This window comes from Pogona vitticeps, chromosome 4 (genome assembly GCF_051106095.1).
Source record: "Pogona vitticeps strain Pit_001003342236 chromosome 4, PviZW2.1, whole genome shotgun sequence".
NCBI classification, from domain to species: Eukaryota; Metazoa; Chordata; class Lepidosauria; order Squamata; family Agamidae; genus Pogona; species Pogona vitticeps.
The window spans coordinates 78,518,404-78,531,151 of NC_135786.1; the positions used below are offsets into that span (position 1 = coordinate 78,518,404).

At 42.4% G+C, this 12,748-nt stretch overlaps 1 protein-coding gene across 2 annotated transcripts in view; it reads left to right on the top strand.

Annotated features, from left to right (window-relative positions):
* Positions 1-1,711: 1,711 nt before the first annotated feature.
* LOC110079862 (cystathionine gamma-lyase-like) overlaps positions 1,712-12,748 on the top strand; it is an 84,591-nt gene continuing 73,554 nt past the window's right edge. Inside the window, exons 1-2 of one of the 2 annotated variants that reach the window (XM_078392979.1) lie at positions 1,712-2,277; positions 12,307-12,388. In XM_078392979.1, the coding sequence (XP_078249105.1) occupies positions 2,107-2,277; positions 12,307-12,388 (253 nt within the window). In that variant the 5' untranslated portion in view covers positions 1,712-2,106. The remainder of the gene's footprint in view (positions 2,278-12,306; positions 12,389-12,748) is intronic. The other variant, XM_072997800.2, reaches the window with a different exon arrangement.

A 12,748-nucleotide genomic window follows, 5' to 3' on the forward strand; every position in this document is an offset into this window, starting at 1 on the left:
GTCCTGCATGTTTCCCTTGCTTTTTCCTTTATTTTCTTTGCATTTCCGACCTGCCCCCTTTGATCTCTGTGCATTTCTGATCTGCTCCATTTGTTTTCTGTGCATTCCCAATGGGTCTTGCATGGTTGCTTTTCCTCTCCCCCTTTCGGCCGGAAGGGATTAATTCCATTTCCAATGAGTCTTGCAGTGATTTTTTTTGGAGGGGTGATTTTTTTCTTCGCCTGGAACAGGTTAATTGCATTTCAGTGCATTCCTATGGTGCTTCGACTTACAACCATTTCAAGTTACGTCCATCTTCTGGAACGGATTAGGGTCGTAGGTCAAGGCACCACTGTATTAACCTGGATATTAAGTGAAGACTGAAAATGTAGTGCCAGGGAAATGCTTTTTTCCCCCTCAGCCAACTTTTGTGTCAGAATCAATAACTTTGTGTGTGAATGTTCTTGTTGTTTAGCCATTAAGTCGTGTCTGACTCTTCGTGACCCCATGGACCAGAGCACGCCAGACCCTCCTGTCTTCCACTGCCTCCCGGAGTTGGGTCAAATTCATGTTGGTTGCTTTGATGACATTGCCCAACCATCTCATCCTCTGTCATCCCCTTCTCCTCTTGCCTTCGTATTTTCCCAACATCAGGGTCTTTTCCAGGGAGCCTACTCTTCTCATGAGATGGCCAAAGTATTGGAGCCTCAGCTTCAGGATCTGTCCTTCCAGTGAGCACTCAGGGTTGATCTTCAGAACTGATAGGTTTGATCTCATTGCAGTCCAGGGGACTCTCAAGAACCTCCTCCAGCACCACAATTCAAAAGCATCAATTCATTGGCGGTCAGCCTTCTATGGTCCAGCTCTCACTTCCATACATTGCTACTGAAAAAACCATAGCTTTGACTAGGCGAACCTTTGTTGGCAAGGTGATGTCTCTACTTTTAAAGATGTTGTCTAGGTTTCTCATTGTTTTCCTCAGAAGAAGCAGGCGTCTTTTAATTTCGTGGTTGCTTTCACCATCTGCAGTGATCATGAAGCCCAAGAAAGTCAGATCTGTCACAGCCTCCATGTCTTCCCCTTCTATTTGTCAGGAGGTGATGGGACCAGTGGCCATGATCTTAGTTTTTTTTGATGTTGAGCTTCAAACCATTTTTTGCACTCTCCTCTTTCACCCTCATTAAGAGGTTCTTTAATTCCTCTTCACTTTCTGCCATCAGAGTGGTATCATCTGCATATTGGAGGTTGCTGATACTTCCAGCAATCTTAATTCCGGTTTGGGATTCATCCAGGCCAGCATGATGTATTCTGCATATAAGTTAAATAAGCTGGGGGACAATATACAGCTTTGTCGTACTCATTTCCCAATTTTGAACCAATCAGTTGTTCCGTATCCAGTTCTAACTGTTGTTTCCCGTCCCACATATAGATTTCTCAGGAGGTAGATAAGGTGGTCAAGAACCCCCATTTCTTTAAGAACTTTCCATATTTTGCTGCGGTTCCCTGGGATCGGGGAAGGGGAGGGAGCGCGCAGAACTCGAGACCCCTTCAGTCACTGCATGGACAAGCCCCAGTGCTCCCGAATGAGCCTGGGATTCTGCAGTAATAACGAGACACATGTGTGGTCATCATCACCACCATTATTATGATGATTATCATTATGACTGTTACTGCTGCCGCTACTTCTTGTTGCTTTGTCATTAAGTCGTGTCCGCCAGGCGAGGGAGGAGGGGTGCTCGGAGAAAACCGAGGCGGCAGGCAGCGTCTCCCTCCAAGGACGGCCAGGCGCAAACGCCCCGCCCGCGCCACCCGGCGAGCCCGACCTCAGGACACGACCCGGGCCGCGACGCGCCTCTGCGGCGCGCCAATGAGAGGCCTCGGCCGGCGCAGGAGGGGGGGGCCGGATCGTGCGGCTGGCTCTCCGGCCAACCAACCCGCGCCGAGCTCGGCCGCTTTAACTGGGGCAGCTGTCCCTGCCAGCCAGAGGGCGAAATCCAGAGATTGCGCCAGCCTCAGCCTTGCTCCCGCTCCTGCTCCTGCCGCCGCGGACCCGTCGTGGGCACATCCGCTGGGCTTCCTAGCGACCGAGAGGGAAGGAGGCACCTGCCGCCGCGAGGATCCCCCACCATGGAAGGCGCTCCAGCGGAGCCGAGGCGCGGGTTCTTGCCGCCCTTCCGGCACTTCGCCACCCAGGCCATCCACGTGGGGCAGGAGCCCGAACAATGGAACTCCCTGGCCGTGGTGCCCCCCATCTCGCTCGCGACCACCTTCAAGCAGCACGCGCCGGGGAAGCACAGCGTGAGTGACAGGCAGGCAGGGAGGGAAGGAGGGAGGGAGGGAGAGAGAAGGGGCTGAAGGGGACGCGGATGGAGAGACACCCCGGAGAGGAGGGCGGGCAGGGGGGTAAGAGGCACTGGTGGAAATGGGGGACACCCCCCTCTGTCCTTCTCGCCACTCGCTGGCTTCCCTTAAACACCCCCGTTGACACCCCCTCATCCTTCCCGTTCTCCAGTTTGGGCACATCCCTGCAGTCTTCCCAAAGAGCATCCTGCTCTCTAGAAACCCCGCCTCTTTTCCAGTGCCCCCAGTCAGGCTCTCTTCCCAGTGTATGCTTATTTTCATGAATGAATGAATCAATGAGTTAAACGGGAGTCCCGTTTCCTCCTTGAGCGGAAGGCGCACAAATGGCTCCCCTCAGTAACCTCATGACAAGGGTGGGAGGCTGGTCCTTCTGAGAGGAAGGCAGAGAGAGTGACCGGCACAGGGCCACCCCGGGGGAATTTCTCCTCACCTTGTCGACTATAAGTGGGAGATCCCAAATCCAGTCCTCTAGCTGGCACTCAGCTGACTGGTTCAGTCTGGTTACCAGCCCTGCTACTCTGTCGGACTTCTGTGTGCTTGCAAGGTCATTCTTTATCTCCCAGTGAACCCACTTTTCCTTGTTGTAACAAGTCTTACAGTTTTGTAACTACAGCCTCTTTTCTGATCTCTAAAATGAAACAACAGATGCAAGTCAAGAGATCCACTTTCAAATCAGACTTAAGTCGCACCAGTGATTTGACTTGAACTCCTCTTGTTTTTGTTTAATGACTTGGGCTTGACTTGGGACTTGGAATGCACCCACCCCTCCCTCCTTTCTGGGGGGGGGGGAAGCTTGTTTTAATAGGGACAGACATGGGGCTTAAGCCACAGTACTTTGTACCAAAGACGTGGAACTGGAACTTGTGCCCAAAGATTTGCTAACATCCCTGACAGATGCATAAATCAACAAATATGAAATCATTAGAACTGCAGACAGATTTATGGTGCATTCAATGAGGTTTATTTTATTTTATCTTTTAAGAGTTCCGGTTCCGGTTTGAGGGAGGAACAGCGTTTGTATCAAGCTCTGCTCCCCTTTTAATCCTTTTAATCCTTTTAATCTTTTTAATTTTTATTTTTAATATTTTCAGAGCACTTAGGTGCTCAAGTAACTCTTTTTGGGACACATCCAAATCTGTCTCTGAAGTCTCAAGCTCTCTCTCTTCCTGGTTGGGAGTTTAAAGTACTTATTTACAAACCTTGAAGCTGCTGCTACGATAACAAGACGCTGCTATCTCTGGCTTTACTGCTCCCACTCTTCTATTCAAGATTAATTGCAGCAAGGCGTAATTGCTACACTTGTAGCTCTGAGTTGGACTTTTGGTAGCTAGTTGTTGAAAAGAGAAGGCTGAACTGTATGGGGGGTAAACGATGCAGAGCCAGCCCGGAGCAGCCGCTTGCAAGGGCGGTGAAACAACTGAAGATGGATGAGTTTGTAACAGCCAACTGTCCTGTGAGTAACCTTGCTACATTACCTATAGCTTCCAGCATTCTCACTAATAACAGATTTGCTTTGCTGAGAGAGGAAATACTCTCGTCCCCACCGGGTGCTTGTGACTTATCTGCAATTTCGACACCTTGTACTCCCCTTACCCCCCAAAAAATACAGTTCCCCTCTGAAAGTAACCATGCTAAATTTCTAGCTGAACAATGTCTCCTAACAGCCCAAACAGTAATAGCCATCTTTGATAACCTACAACGGGTTTGCAATCAAATGAACTCAGTTGAAAGTGCTCTGGGGAAACTTACTGAGACCCTTCTTCAACCCAAGGACAATACACAAACCAGGGGGTTCAAAGAAAAGGCAGATGGCGGATTTAGCCATAAACATGACATACAACAACTGGCTCCACAACAATTGGCTTCCCAATTGAATAGGGAGACAAAGTCATCAAAGGTCTTTCAGAGCACTCAGGTGATGTTACAAATTGCTCCAATTGCCATCAACAGAAAGAGATGGGAGACACATAGATCAGTGATGATCTCCCTGAGTCAACTGTTAAATATAGAAGTGTGGAAGATTGACCTCAAGAATATTCGATGGCTCCCGCACAAGTATGGTCATAAAAGAGTTTGTCTCACCTTTGAACATGCTGTGATCCCTCTCATTCTCCTAAAAAAGAACTTTTCTGGGCAAATTTCAAATTACTCCGTCAAGAGTTTTCTCTGAACCATCAACTTTACCCCCTCTATGGAGCAGGCCTACTTCCTTGATCCCTGGGAGCAATCCTCAAAGAGTAACCAGGGAAGACTTCAACTTTAGATCTGATTCCAATGCTGGGAAATCAATAAGGGTACAGTTAAAGAACTCAATGATCTCCCCCTTATCTGATCACAGGTCTTCCCTTTGCAATAGAGAAGAAACTCAAGCTCCCTTGATTGACCTTAACAATAAATGGGAGGAAGTTAAAGCTAGTGTTGCTTCCGTATGTAATAAGACCTTACCACTGAGAAGTTACCTAACAACGGATGACTCGGGCTTACAAGCCAAAGCTGCACCCCTCAATCAATATCCAACAGCAAGTAATGATAACAGCCAGATACAAGAACCTAAGCGAGATCTTAAGCATCAGATGGTACCTCATCAGGATATACCAGTTCTGATTACCTTAGATGGTGAAGAAACTGAAAACAACAAAGGACATCTCATGCATGGGGCTAGTTCACGAAAATCATTTGATTCTGAACTTCGAACATTAGCCACTTTGGAGAAGGACACGACTTCTCAACTCAGCCCTGTAAAAACGGTAGCTCAACCCACTCTACCACAACACAGCACAATTCAATCTGCAGACATGCATCACTCTGGAACGACCGACATGGCTACACCTTTCAATCTTAACACCCAGGATCCTTCCCTATCTCCTGATCTTATGGACTGACAGATAACTATAAATGACACCATCTCTGTTCTGTCATGGAATATAGCAGGATGGAATGCAAAGAGCAATGACAATTCCTTCATCAAGTATCTTTCTAAATTCGATATCTTATTGCTGCAAGAGACTTGGGCACTAGGGGAAATTGAAGTTAATGGTTACTCTGCCCACCAAATAAGTGCCACTCCCAGTGAAAAGAGGGGCAGAGCCAAGGGTGGCCTTCTTATATTGGTTTCAACTAAGCTCAATATTATAATGACCAAACTCCCCTCCCTTAATCAAAATGCTGCAGCAGTGAAGGTCAAATTTAATCACAGTACAATAGTGTTCATCAATGTATATTTACCACCCCAGAGACGGAATGCCCAGATCGAACGGATTTACCAAGATCTTGAAACCTACATTCAAAACCTTTTGCTAACTAATGATGGCCAAATGATAATTGGTGGTGATTTTAATGCCAGATTGGGTACAAATGACTCTGCTCTTTATGCTGCTTATAATTTATGCCCACCTGATGGATTACACTTCCCCATAGTTACTAGGCGCCTCTTTAAAGATACTGTCAGTAATTATGCAGGCCTTAATTTGGCACAGTTAGTTTATCGGCTTGACCTACACATATTAAATGGAAGTACTTCAGGTGATATACCAGGGGAATTCTCTTTCTGGTCGGGAACGAGGATGAGTACCATAGATTATATGATTGTCAGCTGTAACATATTGAATACCGCCATTAATCTGGTAATCGACAGTAGGATTGATAGTGATCATCTGCCACTAAAATTATACCTGAAATTACAAGAACACCACACTCATATTGAGAAGGCCTTGCCTGTGAATCCTGAGATGATACTAACCAACTCCAGGATCAAATGGTCAGGAAAGGCCGCAATCTATTTCACTAATCTACTTAATAACAATCAGTTCTCTGAGATCCATTCCACCTTTCTCAAAGCGGGCCAAAGTAGCAATGTAATTGCGCTGTATGAAACACTAATAAATAAACTAGTAGACTTAGCTGATTCAAATAAATCAGCAAAAACCCATACTAACAAGCGCAGGTCCTATAACTGGTTTGATAAGGAGTGTGTTGATGCAAAAAAAATGGTAATTTCAAAATTTAAACAGAATAAAAACAAAAACCCATCATCAATGGAAGTGGAGGAACTGCTGCAACTTAAGAAAGACTATAAGAAATTAATTAAAGAGAAAAAAAAGGAAAGCTCAACAGATAGAATGGGAAAAACTTATCAAAGCAGTCAGGGGGAAAGATATGAAATCATTTTGGGAATCCATAACACTTACTACCAACAATCTTTCAGTTAGGATGAACTCCTATATTAATGCTCGCGTGTGGGAAGCCCACTTCCACGAGCTTTATGCCAAAAGAGACAATTCCTCATTTCATGTGAGTCGTCTTTATATGAATCTACCAGAATGGCACCCGGTATCAGTCTCTGAAATAAAAGACCTTGTAAACCAACTGAAAATTGGTAAGGCCCCAGGATGCGATGGTATTCCTCCTGAACTCATTAAGAACAACTGTGAATGGTGGGCTCCAATTCTGGCAAACCTTTTCACCTATATAGACCAAAATGCTCACATGCCATCGGAATGGGGTACAGCCATTATTATCCCCATTTATAAAAAAGGTAAAAAAGACAATCCAGCTAATTATAGGCCAATCAGTCTACAACCCATAATTAGTAAGCTTTATGCCAGACACTTATCATGGAAATTGATAGATTGGATGGACTCTGAGAGTGTTTTGGCAGATGAACAAGCTGGATTTAGATCTGGTAGATCTACACAGGACCATGCCCTTATTCTAAGGCACCTAGTAGATAAGTACACCAAGAAACCCCGAGGGTCCCTATTTGCCGCTTTTATTGATCTTAGATCGGCTTTTGATCTAATTTCACGAGATAGGCTCTGGAGTAAGTTAGAATCTTCCTCAATAGATCGACGCCTTCTGCTGCTTATGTATAAGCTGCATGAAAATACAACGCTCAGAATTAGATGTAACAAGGAAGGACAATTGTCTGATAAAGTTCCAACCTATAATGGTGTGAAGCAAGGGTGTATATTAGCACCGCTGTTATTTAATTTTTATATCAACTCAATGGTAACAGCACTCAGCCATCCAGAGTTTCATCCCCCCAAACTAGCCAATAGACATATATCACTTCTGTTATATGCAGATGATGCAGTCCTAATTTCACAGACACCAATAGGACTTAAGAGAGCTTTATACGCTCTTGCACAATACTGTAAAGAAGAAATGCTCCAGATAAATTACTCAAAGACCAAAGTTTTAGTGTTTGCTCAGAGGCCCAGGATCTATAAGTGGTTAATAGATGAGCATGAGATTGAACAAATCAAGGCCTATAAATATTTGGGCGTTGTTTTCCAGTATAAAGGAAACCACAAGGCCCATGTTAACAATGTGGTACAAGCAGCACAAAAATCTAGCCTTACTGTACTGAAATTCTTCTATTCTAAGGGAGGCCAGTACATTCCAGCTGCACTAAGATTGTTTCAGGCCAAATCCCTTAGTCAGCTCTTGTATGGGGCACAATTGGGCCCCTATTCTTCTTCTTCATTTATCCAGTTAGAAGTAGTTCAGTCCAAATTTGTGAGGGCTATATTACAAGTTCCAAGAGGGGTATCCAATGCAGCCCTCAGGTTTGAAGTGGGCTACCTGAAGGTTGAAGCCAGAGCTTGGCTGGCTATTTTTAACTTTTGGCTAAAACTAACCTTTCAACCAATTGGACTGACTTCACTGGTATTACAGGATAACCATCAGTCCCCTTGGAAGAGAGCAATATATCATAAAATCAACAGATACGGCTATTCAGTAGAAAGTATCCAACAAATGGGATACGATAAGGCCAAGAGTAATCTTAGGCAGCGTATTATTGAGACAGAAAGGCAGCAGGATCTTGGTATTATTAGAAATAGGTTTACAGTTGACAACGCATTGCTCCCACTGAAACCGGCAAAATATCTCTACTTACCCTTAACACCTAAACAACGCAAAGCTCTTACTTTGGCCCGCTTCAATGCACTTCCGTCAGCAGTCCAGGATGGGAAGTATAACAACACCCCTTACACTCAGCGTCTATGCCCCTGTAACTCTGGTGAGATTGAATCTATCTCCCATGTGTTACTTCACTGTGCTTTTTATTCTAACATTCGAGAAGTCCATGTTGACCCTTACATAAGGGCATTTCCTGGACGATCAGAGGCACACTACACACAGCTTTTGCTGACAGGGCGATGCCCTGGCAGATATATTGGGCTTAATTCAGATATGCTGACAAAAGTTGCTAAGTTCTGTGCTGCTGCAATAAAAATCCGTGAAGGAAAGGTTCCACCTAAAGTGCAGTTATAGAATCTGTAAATTGGTGTACACCAATTAATGATCACACTGGCTATATGAGCTTTAAAATAACAAATTTGGCATTCTATGCAAGCTGTAATAGCCCATAGATAAGGCCTATGATAGGGAGGTAAGAGATATCTAGTAAGATGTATATATGTATATAGATGCTTTTAGTGCTTTTGTGTTTTTAGTGTTTTTAATGCTTTTATATTGTTCTTATGTTCTTATGTATCTTACTTTGCTGGTCAATGACCGCAATAAACATTTATTATTATTATCTTTTAAAGTACAATCATCATTGGACTTTCTATGTCATCACTTGCTGTTTGCAGACACACACACACACACACACACACACACACACACACACACAGAGAGAGAGAGAGAGAGAGAGAGAGAGAGAGAGAATTGGAAAGAATTTAGAGGTTTATTGAGTCCACTCATCTTTCCTTTATCTCAGGTGGTGGAATTAAGGAATTTTCTGGAAAATCTAAAAAACTTCAAGAATATATTAAAAAGTAAAAAGATAAGTAGATTAAAAGATTGGACAGAGAAGATAAGAAATAAAGAAGATATAAAAAAGGTATTAGGAGGAGAGAGGATTTCATGGTTAAATATAATTCAATTAGAAAGGTGGACAAGTGAATGGAACACTAAAGGGAAAGGTAGAAAAATGACAAAATTTGAAGAGATTATAGAAAACAGATTAAAAGTAGAAGAAAAGACAGAAAGAAAAGGAACTGTAAGCCAGATATATAAATTATTAATGGAAGCTGAACAGGGTACACAAGGATTAAAAATGCAATGGCAAAATGATTTGGATAAAGAAGTTTTAGGTGAAGAATGGGATAAAATATGGGATCAGAGAATTATGAAGAACATGTCAGTAAGGATAAAAGAAAATTGTTACAAAATAATATGGAGGTGGTATTTAATGCCAGTTAAAATGAATATAATGGATAAAAGTGTGTCAACATTATGTTGGAGGTGTAAAAAAGAAAAGGGGACATACTTACACATGTGGTGGTTATGTGAAATATGAAAGAATGGAATTTAATTTTTAAAGAAATATCTGAAATAATTGGATTGAATATTCACATGTATCCATTAATGGCTTTATTGAATGTGATTAAGAAAGATCAATTGTTGAAAGAAAATAAGGATTTAATAGTAATAATGATTACAGCTGCAAGGTTAATTTTTGCAAGAAAATGGAGAAATGATGATCAATTTAACTTAGAGGAATGGTATAGAGGACTATGGGATATGGAAATTAATGATACTGACATGTGATACGAAAATAAGAAGAGGCCAATTGAAAAATAATGATTTTAAGAAAATATGGAATGTATTTATGGAATATGTATTTCGGAGAGGGAAGGGGTATACACCAAGGGAAGAAACAATGAAATTTTGGAGTGAAAATGGATTGAATGAAGTTTAATGCTAGTCCTGAAGGTAATGGGGGCACATGTGTAATTGTATCTTATTGTTTTGTCTTTTTATTGTTTTTATAGTTTTTTTGTGTGGTTTATGTTTATTATTTAAAAAAGAGAAGGAATGGCTGGGGGAAGTATCTTTTGGTTGGTAGCATTGCCTGTAGGACCTGTCTGTCAACACTAGGAGTATTCTTTCCTTTGCTGCCCCCCTTTTCCCCAAAAGGTGATTGCCTTGGCCTGTCTTCTTTGAAAAGGTGCTTGTCAAGGTGTTCTGTTGTCGAAAGGTGCTTGGTTTAAAAGGTGTTCCCTCCCTCCTTTGCTGCCCCTTTTTTCCCAAAAGGTGTTTATCTTGCCTTGTCTTGGCTGAAAAGGTGCTTTTCAAGGTGTTCTGCTGAAAAAAATTCTGTTCCCTCCTTCCCTCCCTCTTTTCTTTCCTTTTTTAAAAACCTAAGTCATCTTAGATTAAAAGGGAAAAAAAAGCATTCTGCCCCTAGTGGTAGGAACAGATTAACCAGCTTTGCATTAGTTCCTATGGGAACTAATGCTTTGACTTACAAACCGCCCCTCGACCTAAGAACCAAAAACAGCCGGAACGGATGAATTGGTTTTCATTGCGTTCCTATGGGAAATTTTGCTTTGACTTATGAACTTTTCGATTTACGAACGTCCTTCCGGAACGGATTAAGTTTGTACGTTGAGGGTTGACAGTACTACAATTGTAATGTAACTTACTTAGGCCGAGAGCGTGGAAAAGCTGGTTTTCTGGACTATCAGAACCCATCAGCCAGCAATTTTCCGGGTTCTGATTATGCCTTAAGTATTACAATAAGAAACTCTCTGTAAGTAACATGTTATATGTAACTGACCTTGTCAATCCTAATATCGCTTCTGCTGACACCTCCCCACCCTCCGAATGGCTCAATTTCTGTGCCATGTAATCACGCAAGCCAAGCAGGTCATTCCTGTGGTGTCCGCCCAGGTCATGAATATTGATGTGCTATCTGCATGGACCAATGAGAGTGCTGGAGAGGCAAAGTCACGAGATAGAAGAGTCTCTGCAGGAGGAGGGGGTGTTTAGATTGGAGATTCGAGGGAGATTGTGATTGGGGGTTCGGGGTCATATTATGTAAAAAAAAGGGAAAAAATTACACGCTTCTCTGCATTTCATGCATCTGTTTCATCCTTTGGAAAAAACAATTGTCAGAACTTGTGTTCTGGAGCGGGGACAACTTTCATCAAGACTTCAGTGTTCATACTCCACCAAGACACTGGCATGGTGATGTTTAAAAAACAAAATACCTGTACAGGACTGTCTAGTTTGGCCCTTAGAATCTCCATGTGAATTTTGCTTCGCACAAGGCTCAGAGTAACAGGGGGGAAAAGTGACATCAATAATGTCTTTAAGCATAACTGATCCTTACAGATGGGCTGCAGATCTTTCTGCTGTACTTCCACAGCTCTGTCAAAATTATGCTCATGAAACATACAGTTATGAACTTAATCCGTATTGGAATGTAAGTCAAATAGTAAGTCAAAATGTTCGTAAGTCGAAGCACCATTTTCCATTGGAATGCATTGAAAACTGATTAATTCGTTCCAGCCGAAGAAAAAAATCACCAAAACAAAACAAAACAAAAAAAGAACACAGCAAGCCCGATTGGAAGGTGCTGGGGCTTTAAGTGGAAAAAAAACCCCTCCAAAAATAAACAGTAAAGCCACCTCCGTTGCTGAGACTTTAAGAAGAAGAAAAAACTCCAAAAATAAACAGTAAAGCCACCTCTGTTGCTGAGGTTTAAGAAGAAGGAAAAATCCTCCAAAAATAAACAGCAAAGCGACCAACAACACAGCACAGAAATATACCCACCCCAGCCAAAACCCACCCAGAACAGTTTTTAAAAGGAGAAAACAGCAGCTTATCTCCCTGCAAACACCCACAAATGCTCACTCCGAAGCAGGAGGCTCTCCCAAGCCTCTGACTACAACAACACACTCTCTAACTGCTGAAAATGAAAGAGCTGTAGTACAAATAAGCAGCCTCATTGCCACCTACAATTAGAAATTTGAATTGCCTGCCTTTCCCCCCGCTTTTTTCCATTCGTAAGTTGAAGCTCCATTTGCAAGCCGAAGCAAATTTTTGTGACCAGAGCTGTTTGTAAGTTGAAATGTTTGTAAGTAGGGATGTTCGTAAGTTGAGGCACCACTGTAAATCTGAGTAGTTACACTCAGGTTCATCCAGTGATGAACTTTGTCTCTTTTATAGGGCTTCGAATATAGTCGTTGTGGAAATCCTACTCGTGATTGCTTGGAAAAAGCTGTGGCAGTATTGGATGGTGCTAAGTACTGTAAGTCCTCAAGGTTTTCCATTTGTCTTTGGTCCATGGTGTATATATCATTTTCAATCTCTAGGAAGTTTATTAGAAAACAACTGTGTAGGTTTATAATAAATCTGATCTTGGTGTTATGCTTTGCAGTGACATAATTACATCGTTTTGTTTAATAATTTTTTAAAAAAAACTTCACTAGAACGTTTGTCTCTAACATTGGTACATTTGCAAGCTCAAATTTGCAAGTGCAGCGTATGTAGATTTTAAAACCATGCATATAGTATAAGCATTTCCAAAGAGGTAGCCTTGTTCTTGTAACTAACATTTTGGACAAGATGCTACCATTAGACAGAATATAAAGAGGCAGAATGGTTTCCT